The following is a 21,386-nucleotide window of genomic DNA, read 5'->3' as shown; positions in this document are numbered from 1 at the left end:
TTAGTGTGGTAATAGTTTATGAATCAATGAATTTGTGAATCTATGACTGTTATCAAATATAAATCTGATACTGATATTCTCCAGCAAAGGCTGCAGTAGATAAATGTTTTCTGCGTTAGTTGCAGGCTTACCTTCACTGAAAAAAATGCAGTACATTTTTCATTATTAAAGCAAGTGTCAAAATTACATATACAGATAACATTTCACGTAAATCTGATCCAGTCATCGGAGATGTGGGTACCTATGCTGATAAATTCTTTGTTAAACACTGCATTACTATCATAGTTAGAAAATCCTTTGGCATTGCACAAATTAACCTTCAGGGTGCCACCTTTCCCTCCAGTACAGCTCTTTGGAGTGTGTATCTAACTCCCAGTGGGTGCGGCTTGAGTCTTTAAAAAATTAAGTTGCAACTCAAACAAATACTCATATTTCTGGAACCATAAGTGTTAAAAGAAAAGTGTAAATGGCAAACTATTCAGGATAAATTAATCATTATGTTAGTTTCATTCATTCAGTTTGATGCTTTAAGGTGGACTTTCTAAGCCAAAGTAAAGGCAGTGAAAGTGGGTCTACTTTGAATAACCGAACCGCCACTTCACCGACACCCAGAAGATCGAGACGGAACGACCGAACAGGTAGGTGACTGAAAAGGCGATATTCCGACAGCTGAAAGACCGACAACGGCAACGTGTGAGCGCGATCCGGTAAGTGTGCGAAAGTGACGGATTTAGGATTGGGGAGCGGACAGGTAAGTGTACGATAGTGAGGGATTTTAGGTTAGGGTGTGGGAAAGGTGAGTGTGCGGTAGTGTCGGACTTAGGGTTCCGGTAAGGTAAGTGTGTGATAGTGACGTAGTGTAGTGTAGGGAAGGGTTGAGTGTGTTAGGGTTAGTATGCGGGTGGAGTGAGTGTGCGATAGTGATGGGCTTAATGTTTTAGGGTGGGTTAAGTGAGCTAGGGTTAGGGTGCAGGTAGGGTAAGTGTGCGATAGTGACGGTGTTGAGGTTTAGGGGTGGGTTAAGTGAGTCAGGGTTAGGGTGCGGGTTGGGTAAGTGTGCGGTAGTGTCGGACGTTAGGGTTAGGGTTTAGGTTAAGGTTAGTGGATATGTTATTGTGTGCAATGTGTAGTTTACGTTTTTTGTGTCGGTGTAATGGTGTTCGGTTTTTTGAGTTGTTGGTGTTTGTCGGTGTTGTGTGTTTTTGGTTGTTTGAATCGGAAGTTCGGTTATACAAAGTAGACCTGTGAAAGTACAGGTGTGTACACTTACCATAAATGTAGATGTTCAAGTGTATTCACTGTTGCAGTCATTACATTTGGGTAATCTGCTGGCAGGTTGCCCTCACTCGGCCAGATTAACAAAGTCTTGGGTCCTGCATCAGTTGTTGTCCCTTCTTCCATGATGTCAGGTCATCAGGGATATAAAACATGGAGCCGACACCATTACATCAGTTTTTCTTGCCCCAGATGTCAGGTGCACCCCAAATGGGGAGCAAATAAAATTAAAAGCACAAAAAATATACCTTCAACCAAAAGCAAATACACCAAAAGGGCTTTTAAGCATAGTAAAAGAAAGTAGAGGTATAGCAAGAGAAAAATAGGGGGCTGCAGGGAGGGTAACCAGGACTGCAACAGTGAATACACTTGAACATCTACATTTATGGTAAGTGTACACAACTGTACTATGTTCTTCATGTTTCACTGTTGCAGTCATTACATTTGGGTAGATTCCCAAAGCTATGGTTGGGAGGAGGAAATTATACAGCATTAGGACCAGCTATGAGGCCCTGCAGGACAGCAGTGGCAAAGCCAGCTCTGGATTTAGAGAAAAGTGGTAAATGGTAATGTTTGGCGAAAGTATGAACTGAGCTCCAGATAGCAGCTTCTAGAATGTCCCTGGTAGAAACACCTCTGAGAAAGGCTGTTGAAGTAGATGCAGCCCTGGTGGAATGGGATCTGATCACCTGGGGGATAGTTTTTCCATGGTGCTTATAGCAGAAACGAATACAATAGCTTATCCATTGAGAAATGGTTTGCTTTGAAATAGCCTTTCCCTCTGCCCCTGCAGCAAATGCTACCAGCAGTTGTTCAGATTTTCTTTGAGATTTAGTCCGGTTTAAGTAAAATCTAAGTTGTCTGTGTACATCCAATGAATGCAGAATCTGCTCCCCCTTGTTCTGTGGATTGAGACAGAAAGTTGGCAAATGAATGGTCTGATTAAGAGCCACACTGGAAACCACCTTAGGCATGAAGGATGGGTTGGTCCTAAGAGATACCCTGTCCGCATGAAAAATGATGAAAGGCTCCACTGCCATAAGAGCCTGTAGTTCGGAAATCCTTCTAGCTGAAGTGACTGCTAAAAGGAAAGCTGTTTTTCAGGAGAGAAATTTTAAGTCTGCAGTAGCAGCTGGATCAAAAGGAGGGAGAGTGAGTTTCTCCAATACAAAATTAAGGTCCCAGGCAGGGGTTGGAGCTCTCCTGGGTGGTCTTACATTTTTGGCCCCTCTGAGATACTGCTTTAGCAGAGGATGAGAGAAGAGGGGAGGTTCTATGTTGTAATGAGCTGAAATGGCTGAGGTATGGATTTTTATGGAAGAAAAGGACAGGCCCTTGTGAAGCATCTCAGTTAAGTATTGCAAAATCTGAGGTATGTTGGGCACTGCTGTGCTTATCCCGTGAGATTGATTCCAGGTACAGAATCTTTTCCATATGTCAGCATAAGATTTTCTAGTACTAGGCCTTCTCACCTCCAAAATGACATCCATCACAGGTTTGCTGAGGGATGCTAAGGGTGAATTTAGGTGATTAGCCACGCTGCAAGATTCAAAGTTTGGAGCTGAGTTGCAGAGTTTGGTTGTTCTGCTGAGACAGTAAGTAAGGTGTCTGAGGCAGGTGCCACGGTGGAAGGTGTGACACACTGCACAGGAGTGGGTACCAGTGTTGGTGAGGCCAGTCTGGAGCAATCAAAATAATTTTTGGTTTGTCCTGTTTGACTTTTAGTAGAACTTTGGAGAGCAGAGGCAGAGGGGGAAAGGCAAAGACTGATAAGTTTTTCCAGCTAAAGAACAGAGCATCCACTTTCCAGGCTTTTTTGTGATGAGTTCTTGTGCAAAATTTGTCCAACTGATAGTTCTGGGGTGAGGCAAAAAGATCTATGTCTGGGCTTCCCCATTTGCATGTCAGCATGTTGAAAATCCGTGGTTCCAGTTTCCATTTGTGTGGGTCCATGACATTTCTACTTAGTTCGTCCACCAGTGTATTCAGCTTTCCTGGCAGGAATTGAGCTTGTAGTTGTACTTGATAGCTCAAGGCACAATGCCATGGCTACTCTGCAGAGGGGGTAGGAGTGTGTACCCCCCTGCTTTTTTATGTACCACATAACCGTGGTGTTGTTCGTCTTTATCAATAATTGTCCTGGATGAAGGTAGTCCTTGAAGGCTGTCAGTGCATTCTGTACAGCTAGCATTTCTTTTTGATTTATGTGAAGGTGCATTTGATTTGGGCTCCATTTTCCCTGAATGCACTTCCCTGCCAGATGAGGGACCCCATGCATAGCCTGATGCATCTGTAATTAGGGTTTGGGCGGTAGGGGGGTGTGTGAATGGCAGTCCCTTGTTCTGGTGGCAGGCCTCTGCCCACCATAGGAACTCTAGGCACAGGCAAGGTATGATAGGAATCATTGTTTCCAGGCTGTGACAATGCTGACTCCATATACTTTTTAAATACCACTGAAGTTTCCTCATATGCAGTCTTGCATATGGAATTAGAAGAATGCAGGAGGCCATGAACCCCAAGGCTTGCAGTATTTGCCTTGCAGAAAGCAGGGTTTTTGTGGCCACCTGTTTGAAGTAAGTCACCAAATGAATTTGCTTCTCTGGTGTAAGGAAAGCCATCTGGGCAATTGTATTCAAGCTTGCACCCAGGAATGTAATTTTTTGAGAGGGTACCAGTTGTGATTTCTTTTCATTTATAGTGTACCCTAGACAAGTTAGAACCCTTTTTACAAACGCCAGATGTTTTGGAAGAATGTGCTTGTTTTCTGCCTGAATTTGACAATTATCCAGGTATGGATATATTTGAATATTTCTTTGCCTGCAAAATGCAATTACTGGAGCCAAGCACTTTGTAAAGACCCGGGCGCAGTAGATAAGCCAAAGGGCAGTGCAGAGAACTGGTAATGCAAGTCGCCTGCTTTGAAGCAGAGGTATCTTCTGCAAGATTCCCTGATTGGGATATGCAGGTAAGCCTCTTTTTAATCTAGAGTTGTCAACCAGGCATCTTTGCCTAGCATTGGAAGTAACTGGTGAAGAGTCAGCATCTTGAATTTTGGAATGTCCAGAAAGGTGTTTATAGTAGATGGGTCTAGAATTGGATGCCATGATTTGTCTTTTCTGGGTACCAGGAAAAGTCTTGAATAGAAACCTTGTCCCTTTTCCTCTTCTGGTACTAGTTGAATAGCCCCCATGCTTATGAGGGAAAGTACTTGTTTCTGGGCCTCTGCCCACTGACTTGGGGGCAGGTCTGGCCATCTGTTTGGAGTTGGCAATGTGTGGAAATGAAATCTGTATCCCTGGGATACTATATTTAAAACCCATTTGTCCTGGGTTATAAGTTGCCAGTTTTTTGCATGAAGAGCCAGTTTTCCCCCCAAAGGGGCAAGTAAGTGCTTGGTAAGTGTAGAGGGAAGTCATTGAGACCGCTTACCATAGGGAGGTGTCTTGTTTCCAGATTTGGAAGAGGAGGCACCCCACTGCTGTGTTCTGAAAGTCCCTTGGGACTGAAACCTGGTGCCTTTGGAATTTTGACTTGAGTGGCTCTCGAAGGAACTGGAAAGGACCAGTTCTTAGTAGGCCAGTGCCTACTAAATCTTGGAGGTTGCACTTGTAAGAAATCTTTCACAATTTGCATAGATTTAGCTTTATCTTCCATCTATTTTAGAACTTCTTTAGCCTTATTACCAAAGAGATGGTCCTGTTGTAAAGGAGCATCCAACAATTTTGCTTTAACATGATCACGCAGAGTTTTCTCTTTGAGCCAAGCATGCCTTCTTAGCACAGACCCAGTTACAACAGCCCTGCAAGTGGCCTCCAAAGAATCAAAACCACATGGCAAAGTATGTTTTCCAACTTGTTCAACTGAATGCAATAGATCCTGTAAATCTTTATTTTCCACAGTCAGAAATCAACATAATTTTCTGTTTAAGCAGTCTCATGATACGCTGTTGATATTTTAGCATATGAAATTGACAGTTTAAAGCCCTGATTGCTAAGGTTGCAGAAGTGTAGTCCTTCTTACCCCATCTATCCAGCGCCCTGGAATCTCTATCAGAAGGGGTAGGATTTTTAGCAGTAGAAGCCTTAATGCCCTAGGGGCCCTGAGAAATGGTTTCAGGATCCGCAACAGGATTTTTGAAAAGGAATTTGTGGGAGTCAGGAATCCTGTAGTATCTGTCTGGCTTACAAGGAGCCGGAGGCAGAGAATCAGGAGCCATACTAGATTCCAAAAAAACATCATCAACAATGTCTGGAACAGGAGGTATAGCCAAAGGCCTATGCTGAGGAAGAAGAAGAAAATCCCAAAGCCTCTTTTTAGATTCAGAAAAATCCTGACTTTCCCATTGGAAATGTTGCCTTAAGCCAGGTATGTAAAGTTTCCCCAAAAGAAAAATCCTCAGGGGGAGAAACAGATGGAATGGAATCCTCTGCATCAGAGTCTTCATAAGTAGGTATAGACAATTCCTGTTCATTAAAAAAGTCAGAAGAAATAGAATCCTGTTCAGAAGATTCATAGTCAATATCTTGCCTAGGCCTCTTAGAAGGGGGGAGGGGGTTGGCTACCCCTGATCAGAGTAATTAAATCTTCAGCCATTTTGATCATTTGTTTTTTAGGCTTAGTGACCTGCACATGTGGCCTAGGTGTCGGTTTGTTAGACATAGATTGAGATTTTGGCCTTAGTTTTGAAGATGGCATCAATTTAATATACAAATCTGTAGGCCTGAAAACACCCTCAGAAGCCAGTGCCTGCACAGCAGCTCCAGACCCATCCAAGGTAGAGACATCTGCGGGTTCCATAATTGAAGCATCTTGCGGCATACTGGACTCCGAATGGGTCTCAGTAGAGGCCTGCAAATCAGAAGTAGCAGGTATCAGGGGCTGTGAAAGTGCCTCACTGAGTACCGGCGAACTGGTGACTGGCTTAGGAGAAGTGTCATCGTCAGTTTTGGACCTCAACGGCCTGTCTTTTTCTTTGCGTTTTTTAGGTATTCTGGTAGTCGGATTGCTAACAGATGACATTTCTGGATAATTAAAGCGTGAGCCAAAATATTTAGAAGCAAAAATGTACCGACGTTTGATTAATTGCGTTGATTAAATAAAGCACAGAACCGACAGCAAGGTATGTCGTGGTCAGAGCCTAGGCAAGGAATACAGTACAAATGGAAATCCTTATGAGATATTTGCTTCCCACAGGTAATGCAATTATTAACTTTTACTGACATCGGTAAGGAGCAAGAAAAAGTTTCCCCAACGGGGTACTTAGCTTTTTAGTTGAAGACTTCGGATCTGAAACTCGAAAATGAAAATTTCAGGAGTCGGCCAACCGGCACTTGCGAACTGCTTCTGCTTCGGGCACCGCGTGACAAGAAAGACTCATGTAATGGCGTTGGCTGCATGTTTTATACCCCTGACGACCTGACGTCATGGAAAAAGGGACAGCAACCGATGCAGGACCCAAGACTTTGTTAATCAGGCCGACTGAGGCAACCTGCCAGCAGATTACCCAAATGTAATGACTGCAACAGTGAAACACGAAGAGCATCATTAATTTTGTAATGTTACATAAAAATATTATGATATCTCAGTAATCATTGAAGCTAGACACATACTGCCAGCAGGATTTTCTTCATATAACTGTAAGCTTTCATATAAGGTTATGCAGTTCTGCCTGTGTTAACTGATTGTTGACATAGTTAAAGAAATATGAAAATTATTACAAGACAAATGAACAATATACAAATAATATTCAATATCTGTTTAGCTGCATTAGAAAGAGGTTAAATATCAATACAATTGTGTTTGCAGTCATGTATGCCTTAAAATGAAATCTTCTGATACCTTGTATGTAGCACAGTTTTGGAATTATTAGTGCAAACATGAACAAGCAATATTTGATGCCTGGATGTACAGAAGGCATTAACTACAGAAATGCCTGGAGACACACACTGCTGTAGTGAGTTAAATCTGATCCAGTCATCAGAGATGTGGGTACCTATGTTGACAACGAATTCTTCTTCTTTCAACACTGCATTACTATCATAGTTAGAAAATCCTTCAGCATTGCACAAATTAACCTTCAGGGTGCCACCTTAAGTTCCAAAGAAGTCATAGCCTCACTTAATTTATTCTTTATTATGTCATTATTAAATATAATGCCCCTTTCAGCATTTATCTTGCTAAGCACCTAAACCAACTTGACTGACCGCAGTAGTTCCTTACCAAAAAGATCTCAGGTCTTTAGTAACCCTAGATATTCTGATAGACTAAAAGACCTAGCCCTTCCCTTAGTCTCATATAAGCTCCTGAGGGACGATTCTTGCTTAGCATTTCATGCATACCTCTCAACTATACCTCACTATGAGGAACATTCCTCATTCTGATTTTTAACAACTGCTTGTTCCATGCTGCTGCACATTGAAGGAGTCTATCACACATCCATTATTAAGATATCTTCTAACAGAAATCCATAGTAAACAATACTAAATCATAGTAACTGACTAAAATAACCACTTTGAAGTATCAAGTAACTAATTTTAACCATACTTTGAATTTTCTAGCTAGGACTGTTGTTAAGTATTCCACATTTTGCCCATTTGATCCTAATTATGAGAGGTACTGTTCCACATTTTGGAGATGGAATGTTGAGCGCTATGACTCTATGCCATGAAAAGCACTAGACTCTTTGACCTCCTTCATGTAACTAGAATCAGGGGCAAAGCACTTGACTGACCTCAATATTTCCTCCCCCATCAAGTATCTCAGGTCTGAATTCTCTTTTGATTCACTTGAGAGACCTATACATATATCTTCACATTAATAGTACCATCTGGCCTATACATATCTCATCACAGTAATAGTACCATCTGGCCTATACATATATTATCACAGTAATAGTACCATCTGGCCTATACATGTATCATCACATTAACAGTACCATCTGGCCTATACATATCTCATCACAGTAATAGTACCATCTGGCCTATACACATATCATCACAGTAATAGTACCATCTGGCATGGCGGGTAGCTTGCTCACGGTATCATAAATTCTTGACTAAGATCCCTTTACATAACTTGCAGGACACTTCTATGGCAACCCTTAAAATTAGTCTGGATGATGGAATACACAATCACAAACTTTCATTCACCCGGGATATGTGTGAAAATCTGCTTAGTGCAGGACAACATTAATCTCCCACCAGTATTGGGTAATGTGACTGAGGATCTGAATGGTCGTCTTGGCAGCAGGTTTAGTACAAGCCTATGGACTGTAACAAAATATGCTCTATATATAATAAAAAGGCAGATACACATTTCTTAGGTTCTTGTGTTATAATGGTGAAAAAGGTGACCCAGACATGATACAGATCAAACTGCTCAAAATAAAACATCACCAATATCAACTTTGCAAAAATACAGAACATTATGGCTTTGTATTGATCAAAATATTAACAATCCCATATTGCAGTTAGCATATTTAAAACCCACCACTTATGTTTTTTCTAGTGAATTACTGCAGTTTAAATGTTGGCATGTAATTCTGTGATGCGTTTCATCTATAAATGTGACATCTGTAATGATCCCACTGAGACTACCCATTTAAAAAAAAAAGAGAGATGAAAAAAGAAATGTACAGCTCTGATTCCACAGTGCCTGTCTCTGGAAAATGTTAGTACATTAGGTCTGCCGCCTATTTATTTTAATGCATGTGCTATCCATGCTCTATACAAGAAGTTCTAAACTTATTAATTCATTCTCCTTATACCACATTTATCACATCTATGTTTGCAGAGAAAGTGAATTCTACCCTGACACTATATGGATATAAGGCAGTGAACCAGTCCTGGATGGGATGTCAGTCTACTGCAGAATATATACACACTATACACACTATCCACACATACACACACATGTATATGCACACATATAACCATACCCAACTATGGGCAATTTGAAAGACTACAGCTCACATAATGAAATATCCTTGGATATAGGAGGAAACCAGAGCACCAACATTTTTAATAATAATAATAATAATTATAATAATAATAACAACATACAGAATCTTATACAGTAGCATAGGTGAATAAATTATTCCTTTCATTAAAGTTAAGCTTTGGTAGATAGTCTGAGCAAAAAAAGAAACAATAAATAATTAAGAGATTTTGAGTAAGGGCTGCACATTTTTTAAGATGTATGGAGCTGTTCAGTAAAATATATACTATCTTAAATGAAAATGAATAAAAATGGAATGACAATGATGAAATGCATAACTACCATTAATGATGATCAGTCTGACATTATCTCTGCACTCCAGGGAATTGTCCAGTATTTCTTTTAACGTTCTGTAGAAAAGCTTGGTTTCACTCAGACGTTGCTCACTGCTAAACTGGGCACTGGTTTCATTGGACATTTCAAACAAGGTACGTAACGGTGTTGCATACTCAAGGATACAATAATGAGGCTGTAAACATCAAGGCAAAGCAAAATATGTTTAAATATTACTAAAGATTAGATATCACTTAAAATATGTCTATATGTGTATTAAAATGTCAAAAAAATAACTGTCAGCTTATTTTACCAAGTGTTGTCAAGACTGTATTTACTGTCTTAACATGTACAGCATTGTTTTCAGTTTCATGTTTCTCTTCAATTTTGATTCTAATACCAAAACATGCATTACATGTAGACAATTTAATACAAAGCAGAAGTGATGGATGTAACAAAACCTCAAGAGTGAATTACTGGCAGCATTCACTAAAGCACCCAAAATGAAAGGTGTATTTTAAGTCTCAGTTATATATGTATAGCAACACGTACGTTTTAAGGAATACAAACTCCGTATAGACATTTGTAGATCTGAGAAATTATATTTCAAGCATTATTAACAATAAAATTAGTTTAATTTTTTTCAATTTGTATTTGCTAAAAGACAAACACACATTGAGCATTCTAGACACACAATTTTCATATTTTTAATGACATGTGGGAACAGGTTTCTGAATGTAAATATGTTTATATATTTCTGATTTTAATGAAAGTGAATCCCGGTGGGGGGGGGGGGGGGGGGGCATTAACATAACAAGGAATTTCAGTGGAACAGAGATCAGATACAACATATTTGACTGCTGTTCTGTCCATCTGCTGCAGCTTCTTTAGCTGGTATCAGTTTGTACTGGAAAACGCAAGTATCAAAATCTGACAAAGGCATGGAAAGTCATGTAACAAATGCTATTTCTGTGTGTTTACTCAAAAGTCAGCATAGAGAGCAGTTTCTGTTTAGGGATGTATCTTACTAACTGTGAAAATTATCATACATAAGTAAGGGGTAGAGAGTGTGCATGTGTGGAGTGGGGGGCTTCCAATATGACTTGGTGAATTACAATTTGGAGAGGAACCAACTTAGGTGAACACAATGTTTCCACTGTGAGTGGACACAACCAAATGCACCAAGGATTGGAATTCCTGAACTGCTTTAAAAAAAAAACTGCTGAAAACACCTTTTTAATTGAGTGGACGAAAGCAAATGCACAGATAACTGGAATTCCTGAGCTGATTTTTTTTTGGCAAATAAATTGTCAAAAACACTTTTTAAATTTTTTTGGGGGGTGTAAGCCCCCCTGCACCCCCTGAACTTATATATATCAACACCACAGTCACACCAACTTGAAGAAGTGGGTGGGAGAATTCCCACCAAAAGGTCATGACTGCTGGCACAACTCACCAACAGTGATTTCATATAGAGCTCAAGCATTCAATCTTTGTCCAGCAGTAGGTTACTTGAACCATACCTCTAAACCTCTCAGATCAAGAAATCTGGACAAAGCCACAAATAATGGGGGGGGGGGGGGGGGGGGCAAAGGCCAAAAATATTTCTCTTACAAACTTAGAAAGTTGATAGAATAACAGTTTTACATTAGCATGAATTTTCTGAAGGATATCAAGCCTGAAACGTCTACCATTATTTTCTGACTTCAGTCCTCAATAATTTTTCAGTGACTTGTCAGAAAACCACAATTTTATGAGAAACAGACTAAAAATGTGAGGCAAAAATCTGGACAGTTGAGAAGTGTGACTTGAAGCCAACTGTTTAAGAAAACAACTCATTGAAAAAAAAATAACTGCACTTTTTCACCCTGCACCTCACAGTTGGTTAAGCAACACCCCCAACACCCCTGAACTTATACATACCAACTCTACATTTGTACAAACATGAAAAAAAAAAGGGGAGTTTCCCGAAAGCAATAAATCACTGCCAGCACGTGTGCAGAAATGAAACCATCAGTGATTTCTTATGAAAAGCAATAGCTAGGAGATCAGCTTTGCCAAGTTGTGCTTGGTGAATTGGTTCCTTATGCAGTTTGAATTTAATTAAACAGTAGAGCAACCATGGAGGGTTTTTGATGTGACAGATAAGGAGTGATTGCCCATGTTGAAAAACAGTGTGTTGGAGTGTGTGTGTTAACCACTGGGTACTGTTGACAAACTCGCAGAACCAGGCAAAAATCCCTATATAACTCACTGGATTGCCAGCTGGCTTACATATAAGAACAAAGAAGTCAGGATTGGTGAGACCACCTCCACCAAGAGACAGGTCACCAGCAGAGTACCTCAGTGATGGGCCCTTTCCTGTTTGGTATCTACTTCTCTGAGGTCAAGGCTAATGTCAAGGGCCTCTGTCTCACTAAGTTTGCAGATGACTGCAAATTGGGAGCTACCATAGACTCCCCCCATGATATTAACATCCTGCTAGAGGGTCTAACAAAGACAAATGACTGGAGCCAAAACCATGGATTAAAGCTCAATGCCAAAAAGTGCATTATAGTGCCTTGTGGGAAAACCCTTAAAAGTTGACCTGATAGTTAGAGATATGGGAACATATGTAGACAGTAATCTGTCCTTTGACCAACAGGTAGCCAAGGCAGTAAGAAAATCATTCTATGTTACCCAATTTATAATTAAGGATATGGCATTCAGGTCCAAGGAAGTTATAGTACCAATTTACATGGCCCTTATCAGATTCATCATTGACTACAATGCCCCTTTGGCATGTAACTGACCAGGAATATGCAACAGTTAGAATGCCCATGGGGATTTCTCACCAAAAAATCCAGGGTATTAACATATTGTTCTATGCAGATTGCCTTAAAGCCCTACCTCTATAGTCAAGTCTCCTGCAGGTTACAGAGAGGCAATCTATGCCTGGAATATAAGACATCCTCAGATTCAGCTGTGATGGACGTTTTGCACAGCCACAAAATGAATACCAGAAACACTAGATCCAAGGGAGTTAAATTTTGTTTGCAACATAAATAGAATATGCTGGTGAGACAGATGTGTGTCTTAAAGGATCCCCATGCTCTGGAATAGGCACCCCATCCATATGGATCAGAGACCATACCTAACCCTATTCAAATGTAATCTTGATCATTGGATGGGAAATTAAAAATTCACCCCCAGTCTGGCCTCCGTGTCTCTGATAGGGAATATTTACTGTGGGCCTCTGTCTAACTAACATACCACCCCACTAAACCTTTAGCAATCTGCTAACTAACATAACCCACCAAACAGATGCCCATGTTACATGGGGACACAATTGGGTTGGGCTGAGTGGTTATGCTGCTCTGGTGTTCATTAGCCTAGTATCACCATCATCATCATCAGTCCCCTTTTTCCCATTTTCTACATTGGGTCGGGGTGTTGTGTTAACTGTCGCCGTCTCTCATGATTCAATGCCTTTTTCGACACTCATACCTGACTGCCGCAGGACTTCTCTCACACAATCCATACACCTCTTTGCTGGATACCTTTGTTTCCTCTTACCTTAGTTCTGTCAGTATCAAATCTTCTTCCCCACATTGTCTTCTGCTTTTCTGCACATGTGCCCAAACCACAAACATCTGCTCGCTTTGATATTTTCGGCCTTTGGAGATACTTTGGCTTCTGCTCCTATGCTGTCATTCTCTTCGTCTGTCCCACAGTGTGCATCTTACCACCCTTCTCAGGCACTTCATTTCCATCATCTCCACACCTTACTTTGCAACTTTTTTGGCATTCTTCTGTCGTACACTACCACTGTCACTCTGTACCAGTTGGCTGCAGCCCCTTTGATTAATGTACCCCTCCCAGATACTTGAAGCTGTTAACCTGTTCCACTATCTTCTCTTCTGTCTCAATTCTCAGCTTTTTCTTATTTTCCCACTTTTCTGCCATTACCCCTGTCTTATCTGCACTTAGTTTCATCCCATGTGCCTTTAGTTTTGCATTCCATTCCCTTATCCTTTGCTGAAGTTATTGCTCTTTCTGCTTGTAGCACCACATCATCTACATACTGAAACTTTGCTGATCTGTGCCCTCTGTCCTGCTGCTAATGTAATTCATCACCAGTATGAAAAGCAGTGGCTCAGAGCTGAACCCTGATGCACACCCACTCCCACTGGGAACCCCTCTGTGACACCAAACACTGTTCATATTTGAGTAATTGGATCTGTGTTCATAGCCTGCACTGAGTTGACTAATGTTTTTGAGACTTTGGACCACTGCAGTACTGCCCAAATCAGCTTTTTTGGGACCTTGTCATATCCTTTCTCTATATATAGAAATGCCCAGTTGGACCCTTTCCTCATCTCTAGCTTCTTCTCAACTATCTGTCTCACTGCAAACATTGGGTCAATTGTGTGGCATCCTGACCTGAATCCGAACTGCTCATCTCCCATCTTACTTTCTACTACTCTGCATATCCATTTATCAATCACCCTGTCCAGAACATTCATGGAATGTGACAGGAGTTTGTCTTGTAAATACCCTTGAATTTATGAACTTATGGCTTTCAGTAATGCCATATTTTATCCGAGGGCTTGAGTGAGAACACCTGCTTAATGCTGTTTCAGTCACATAACGTAACCCACTCAAAAAATGTAAACCTGAGTCATATGTTTATATGATTTTATGTATAAAAATACATTCTTTTTGGAGGAAGTTAATTGGAATACACTGCCTGAGCTAGTTAGTGATACTATGTTTGAAACAGTACATAACCACGGTATGCCTAAAAATGTTTGACTTAAAACCTTTCTATTTAACTATCAGAGAAGGCTTTTGACACAGTAGTTTTATCTCAATAGATTGAGTGCTTTAATTCTGAGCATCCTTGACTTTAGTAAAAGTTACATATTCCTTTGTTTTTCACGTAGAAGGACTCTAGTTATTGTTAATCTGAAACCTGCAAAGTATTTCACTGCTAACACAACAATAATTTAAGCTATCTCGTTCCCTCTGTTAGAGCTGTGGAAGCTTGTATTGTTTCAATGTCTGCACTCTGAGTCTTTTGGCAAAATCAGTTTATGACCTCATAGTTGGAATAATTGCTCATATCTCTAGAGCCATAACTTTTAAAGAAGTGTAAACAGTAAACTGTTCAGCACAAGCTAATCTTTACATTGGTCACATTCATTAGATTATAGGTACTAAAGTGTATTTTATAAGCCATAACAAACCGTGTATGTTTTATTTATATACGCTATAAAGAAATTACAATATCTCAGTGATGACTCAAGCTGCACACATACTGTCAGCAGCATTGAGGTGAAGCAGTTCAGTCTACAACACATGGTTGTTGAGATATTCAGAGAAATGTAAGAATTGTGTTGCTCTAAATAGACAGAATATGAAAAACATTTTTTATTTCTTTAACTGCAGTAGTCACTGGTTAAGTATCAATGCAGTTTTTTTGCCCTTCATGTCCAATTTAATATGAAATCCGTCAGTACAGCTTGTATGTAGCCTAGTTTCAGAATTATTGACATAAATATGAATACAAGATATCAGACACCTAAAGGTAACCCTAGGCTGATCCTAGAGAAATGCATAGAGGTATTGTAGGGTTTAAAGAGCTAATAGTTTCTGAGCTGATACTTTTCTTATTACACATATTGTTAGCCATTCATTCTGAATCAGTTAAACTTACTTGGGTTCACTTGCTGCTTAAAGTATAAAATTATTCTTCCTAGGATGTGCACTGTGGATTCCAACATCCTTTTTTATTTTTCTGTCACAAAGTTTCAATTCTATCACTACGGATTATGAATACGTCTGATATTTTATCACTATAATAACCATTTCATACGTGTAGCCAGTTTTTCTTTTGTTTTGATATACATTAAATTCAGTAACTTCTTTCCTTGTCTGTCTGCTTCCTCCATATGTTCTCCAATGAAAATACATTATTTTCTTTTGTGCTGAGAATTATCTGTAATTGTACCCTGGAAGATAAGTAATTCGGTAAACTTGTATAGGGTCTTACCTATTTGTGTTCCATTACAACAGCTCATACTTAACATTCCAGGGTGTTGCCCTTTCCAAGCCATATGAGTTTAAGTAGTTCAACATCTATACGCTTACAGCACATTTACTTTTATTTAAGCTTTTTTATTTTCACTGGTAATATGCCCTTTGACATGAAGCCATGTAAGCAGTTTTCTTCACACAAACTGAATGTAACCAAATCACTATTTTCTTATGTTTTTATACATTACTGTGTACTATAAATTATTACTAGGAAACCTAATAATTTATTGAATCGGGTCTTATGGACACAACTCATAAAAACAATTTAAGTTATCTTCTCTTTTTCCCCAAGGTTGTGCAGCTTGGCCGCAGAACTGTTTTCTTTTTTTAATGAACACAATGTCATTCTTATTTTTTACTTCTTCTGATGTTGTTGTGTGAAATCAGGATACAACTAAAATTCTACCTGGATGGTTAATATATAGCATTAAACATGCCCTTGCCCAGCATCTCATTAAACTGTTTAACTTAAACATAGCCACGGGATTTGTTCTGGAATTATGACACACTGTAGTGGTGGTGGTCTTTCCACAGACCCCAGTAATTACAAACCAATCAACTGATCTCATTAAATTTTGATATTAAAAATCTCACTTGGCTAGTCTTGAAAAAGTTTTGCTTCATCAGAGAGCTCCTTCCTATTAAATCTAGTTAATGTCTTTGAGATAGTCATACAGTCTATTGAGAGTGGTCATGCTGTTGATTCAGCTTATCTTAACCTGGCCAAAGTAGTTGGCACAACACCTCATGCAGGCATTGTAAGTAAGCTAAATACTTTAACTATAGATCCCTACTTGGTAAGATGGACAGCAAACCAGCTAAAAGACAGAACCTCCATCCTTCATGTGGCAGGAACCTCATCTGGAAGCATGGAGGTAACAAGTACACTCCTCCAGGTTATGTACTGGGATCCCTAATTTTTGTCATTTAACTACATTTTCAGATAATTTTCAAGACTCCCTTTAAGACCTGCACCCTGCAGAAAGAACATACCTTAGTTAATGCCTGCTTTATTGAAAAGGAGTTTAAATTAAAAATGAAAAAAAAAGTGTAGTACCATCATGTTTGCCAAACAATTCCTACCCTCAACATATATCACAGACAATACTTTACTACCAAATGAAAATGTAGTCAGGGACCTTGGTGCCTGAGTTGATCGTTTCTGCTCCTTTGACCATCATATGGCAACTGTAGTCAAAAAATCCTTCTACTTAGAACAACTAATAGCCAAGAATATACAGTATCATCCAGATTAAAACTATCGTTCCCTTAGATTCAGCACTTATTAGACCAACTATAGAGTACAGGGCTCCTTACAGATGTTCCTAACTAAGAAGACTTCATGCTTAAAGACCTTCAGCTACCAAGAGAAGGTAGAAGTTGTGTCCCATTACTTAGTGTTCTAAAGACTCCTGAGGGCTGATTTGTGCCTTGCCTACAGCAACACTAGACACACTGTTGTCCTTGATCTCCTTTAAGTCCACAAGTCTAATAGCTCTACAAACACCAGAACCAGATACCTAAATCTTCACCATAAGATAAACAGAACATGTTGGAGAGAGAAACTGATTGCACAGCACCTCCCTATCTTTGGAAGAAATTGCCCTGAGGGTTAAAGAATGTGACACATTATCATCCTTCAAAGAGAACCTAGATGACTGGATGTGTACCCTCAATTTTTCCCTGGGGCTAACTGTTCCAGCCCTCCTTGAGAAAGGGAGTATAGGCTGAAGGTGGGTATTGGCAAGGTATTACAAGACTAAATTGTCTTGAAACTCCTATGACTCCTATGAATAAACTATGATAAATATGTTAATAAAAATACATCCTAGCATGTAATTGTACAAAAATAAACAAAATATTTGTAAAAAGTATATGCCATAATAGACATGGTGTCTATTTTGCTACAGTCATGAAATCAAGCATTATGCATATATTGGACTATAGTGGAGATGTTTAAAGTACTCATCAAAAGAAAAGAGCTTACAACTGAATTAAGTGAAGATACAAGGGGAAGTGCTGGTTTCACAAGCAAGGTAAATACCGTCCAGCAGTACTGTATAGAAATAAAACTGAAGAAGGCATAACTGAATTCCAGCAAGTTGGTTTAAGCTGCAATTATTGCTACTCAAAAATAAAATAAAATTCTGTGCATAAATTCTGAGATATGCAAACAAGAAAGTTCAATAAACATTTTACCATGGTAATTCGATGAATTAAGAGAATGGCCTCATTTCTTCTTGAACACAGTGTAGCAAAAACAGCCCTTTCTAAGCAAGGTAACAGCAACAGTTAATTTTATTTTTACATGATACAAAAGTTATAAAGATGAAAAAAAGCTGCTGCTACTCCCTGACAGAAATACCACTTCTGCTGTCAGGTAGGTTCTAAACAGCATTTTCCATCTACTGGATATTCAGCAATTTCTGAGTCTGTGAATCATTATTTGCTGAACTGTCCTATAATCACATGTCATATATAACTGTAAATACATATATTCATATATTTATATATGTTTGTATGTATGTACGTATTAAACATCATTACTGGTTTGGTTTTCAAAACAATTTATATTTTCCAAAACTGTACAGAGCCCAGAAATGTATTTTCTTCTGAAATCTTTTTTCCTAGCAGCTTTGTCTGATGGAGAAGAAACAATACCTCTCTAGCTTGCTTTATAAGTGCATTTAACATTCTACCTCCCCCCATTCTGTCCTTACCATTCAGGATGACCCCTTCTCATCTCTGTGATATGAAATTAAGTACCCGTATAATAACCCCCCCCCCAAATCTCTTCTGGTCTCAAGTGACATGAGCTCCAATTCCTCTAATATTTGACCGTATGCTTTCTCTTCTACCTCATACACCTTTCTTAAAGGACTCACCTGGATTTACTGCAGCAGTGTGATGAACTTCACTTCTAGAACTGCCCTCAGAATTCAAGGTGTGGCCTCAACTGAGCCTAGCAAAGTACTTCTTCATTTCAGAAGTTCATTCCTTAGGCCACATCCCCAGCCTTCTGCCACTGATATTTCTTTTTCTGCTCCAAGTGGTCTACTTTAGGTGTGATGATCACACCCACATTGATTTCTTATCATGTTTCTAACAGCTAAACCTACCCTAGCTAATGCTTCACATAATATTTTCTATGGCCCAAATGCAGCACTGAACGTTTCTGCAAATGTTCTAAACTCACATTTTCCATCCACTTTTTCCATCTTTCTAAATATTTCTTGATTTTTCTTCCCTGTTTTTACCATCATATTTAACCTTTGTGCCATCAGTGAAGAGGGTGATTCTGTTCTCTATCCCCTCAGACAAGTCTGAAACGAACACAGTGAAGAGAATTTTACAAAGCATCAACCCCTGTACATTCCACAAGTCACCTTCTATTACTGTAGACATTGTCTTTCACAGCAGAATGCACTGTGTCCCATCCTTTGACCATGCAGCAGTCCAGTGCTTTAGGCTTACTCCTACTCCTAACCATACTTCTCAGTTGTCCTTCGTTTGCAGAGATGTTCTGGATTTTGCCTCAGAAATGTTGCTCTGTCCATCATGAAATATATGACTTTGTGACAGAACAACTACAATTTAGGTGTTAAATAAATGCTAGACATAATTACAGATTAATTCATTACAAAATACATATTAGTACAAATAATCATATACTGTGAACATTCTAAGGGCATTAGTATTTTTACAATAAGTGTCCCTGATGTGCAGCCTTGTCCCGGATTATTTTTGGCTTCCTCCAGGATTATAAGGACAACAGGCTGACAGCTATGTTCATTGCCCCTGCAGTTTTCATAGCAGCCATGTATGCATCGAGTCAAATGCTTTTGTGAAATCCAGGTAGGCCATGTCTGTCAGTACTCCTCTGCCTAATACGTCTGCACTCTAGTCAATCCAGTCATAGTTAAAGCTCAATCTTTTTTGAAATCTCATTCTGTCCATGAATCCATATTGTCTTTTTTCCTGAAGATCACAGTCTTGTGAGAAAGCACAAGTGTGCCTTCTAAATTCTCTCCATGACTTTTCCCTACCATTGCTGTAAGGCTAACAGATCTGCAGTTCTCTAGATTTACCCTGCCCCCCCCCCTTGTACCTCAGCATCACTACTACCATCTCCCAGTCTTTAGACATTTTTGCAAAGTAATTGATTTGCTGAAGATTCCCATCAAGGGATCTACCAGCACACTGGCCAAATTCCTGTTGACCCAGACCCAGAGAGGTGGCTAAAGCAGTCTCTGTGCCTTATCCCCCTTATGATTGTGACTTTCCTCTTTACATCATTCAGGTCTATCCCAATATCCATGTAACATCCTCTGTTCTCTCAGCTCTGGCCTACATCCTTCAAAACAAGGTGCTCCTCCATCAGTTTCCTCATGAAGACTTAAGTAAGTTATTCATTAATACCACTCTATTTTCCCTACCTTTACAGATTACCCTCACATCCTTGCTCATCCTACTCAGGTTCATCCTTCCCTTCTCATTTCTGCTTAACAACTAAAAGGCTTTTGTACTTCTTGATCCCTTCTGCCAACTCTGACATCTGCTCTGCTGCTTTCCTTTGTTATCCTTTTGCTTACCTTATCGTATTATCATTCTCTTACTCACTGTCCCATCCCTGCCACCCACTGGATGGCCTGTCCTCTGCTCTTAATTATTAGCCTCACATTTTTGTGTAGTCAGTCTGGCCTTAGCTTATTTTTTAAACCTTTATAAACAGTACCAATTATTCCATTCTTGATCCATTCTCAAAGCTTGTTCATTCTTTCTAGTCTCATCACCCAAACTCATCTTGGAGCATTTACCCACAATTCAACATAGTTCACTTACCTAAAATAAACTTACCTAAAAATAACTATCTTTGTCTTAATGTGTATTTGGCTTTCCACCTTTACACCATTCCCCATTTTTAAGTAACTCCATGGTGTGGAACACTCTTCATCAACAGCATCTCTAACTCTGGCTTCTCTGATCCTTAGCCTGAGTTTAGTACATCACATTTTGGTTCTGACAGACTCAGACCCATCATGAAAATGACCCCTTTTCTAATGCTCCACTATTATTCTTTCCCTTAGTCTGACATCCTTCTCCCTTGAAATATCGGGGGAGTGACACATTTTACTGATCTGCAGCACTCATTCATTCTTCTACCTTAACTTCCATGGTGCAAAGCTTAGCTTCTGACCCTGCTGTTCCCTTACCTCTCTTGAGGGTGGTGTTCCTCATACTTTCTGGTCTTACATTTGACACCCTCCTTTGTTCATCATTGTCATTGTTCTTTAGCCCACATTTATGTGATACCAGCAATGCCCACTGTCCTTTTGCATCAATGCTTGCAGATCCCCTTGGTCTTCTTACTTTGATTTCTTGCATTGTCCAGTAATTCTACCAGTCATGCTATGTGCATCCCTTGTATTCTTCTCTTCTGTTTTTCTCTTCCTGTATACTGTCCGAGTATCTACCACCCCTGTTTCTATCACACTTCTCTACACAGTTATTGAGATCCATCTTCTCAGCCAAGCTCTAATTACTGCTGCCCTTTCTGGGCATAGAGGGAGAGCTTGTGCTTGACATGAAACTCATCTCTCTCCAGGATTTCCCCAGCCTAGAACAGTCACAAAGCCTTTACCCCACTTCCATTTCACATCCAGGTATTACACTCCTTAAAAACATCTTGCCTAATACTTGAGAATATGACCTCCAACTCTTCTGTTCCACATTTCTGGCACTGCATCCTACAGTCTCAACTATCT

At 39.6% G+C, this 21,386-nt stretch overlaps 1 protein-coding gene across 1 annotated transcript in view; it reads right to left on the bottom strand.

Moving 5' to 3' along the window:
• Window positions 1–21,386, bottom strand: part of STING1 (stimulator of interferon response cGAMP interactor 1) — a 288,807-nt gene that overhangs the window by 30,218 nt on the left and 237,203 nt on the right. Inside the window, exon 6 of the mRNA XM_044069479.1 lies at window positions 9,553–9,739. Within this exon, the coding sequence (XP_043925414.1) occupies window positions 9,553–9,739 (187 nt within the window). The remainder of the gene's footprint in view (window positions 1–9,552; window positions 9,740–21,386) is intronic.

Source organism: Protopterus annectens, chromosome 4.part0, assembly GCF_019279795.1.
Source record: "Protopterus annectens isolate FY-2018-M chromosome 4.part0, PAN1.0, whole genome shotgun sequence".
NCBI classification, from domain to species: domain Eukaryota; kingdom Metazoa; phylum Chordata; order Ceratodontiformes; family Protopteridae; genus Protopterus; species Protopterus annectens.
The sequence above is the reverse complement of the archived record's forward strand: the minus strand, read 5'-3'. Positions and strand labels throughout refer to the sequence as shown.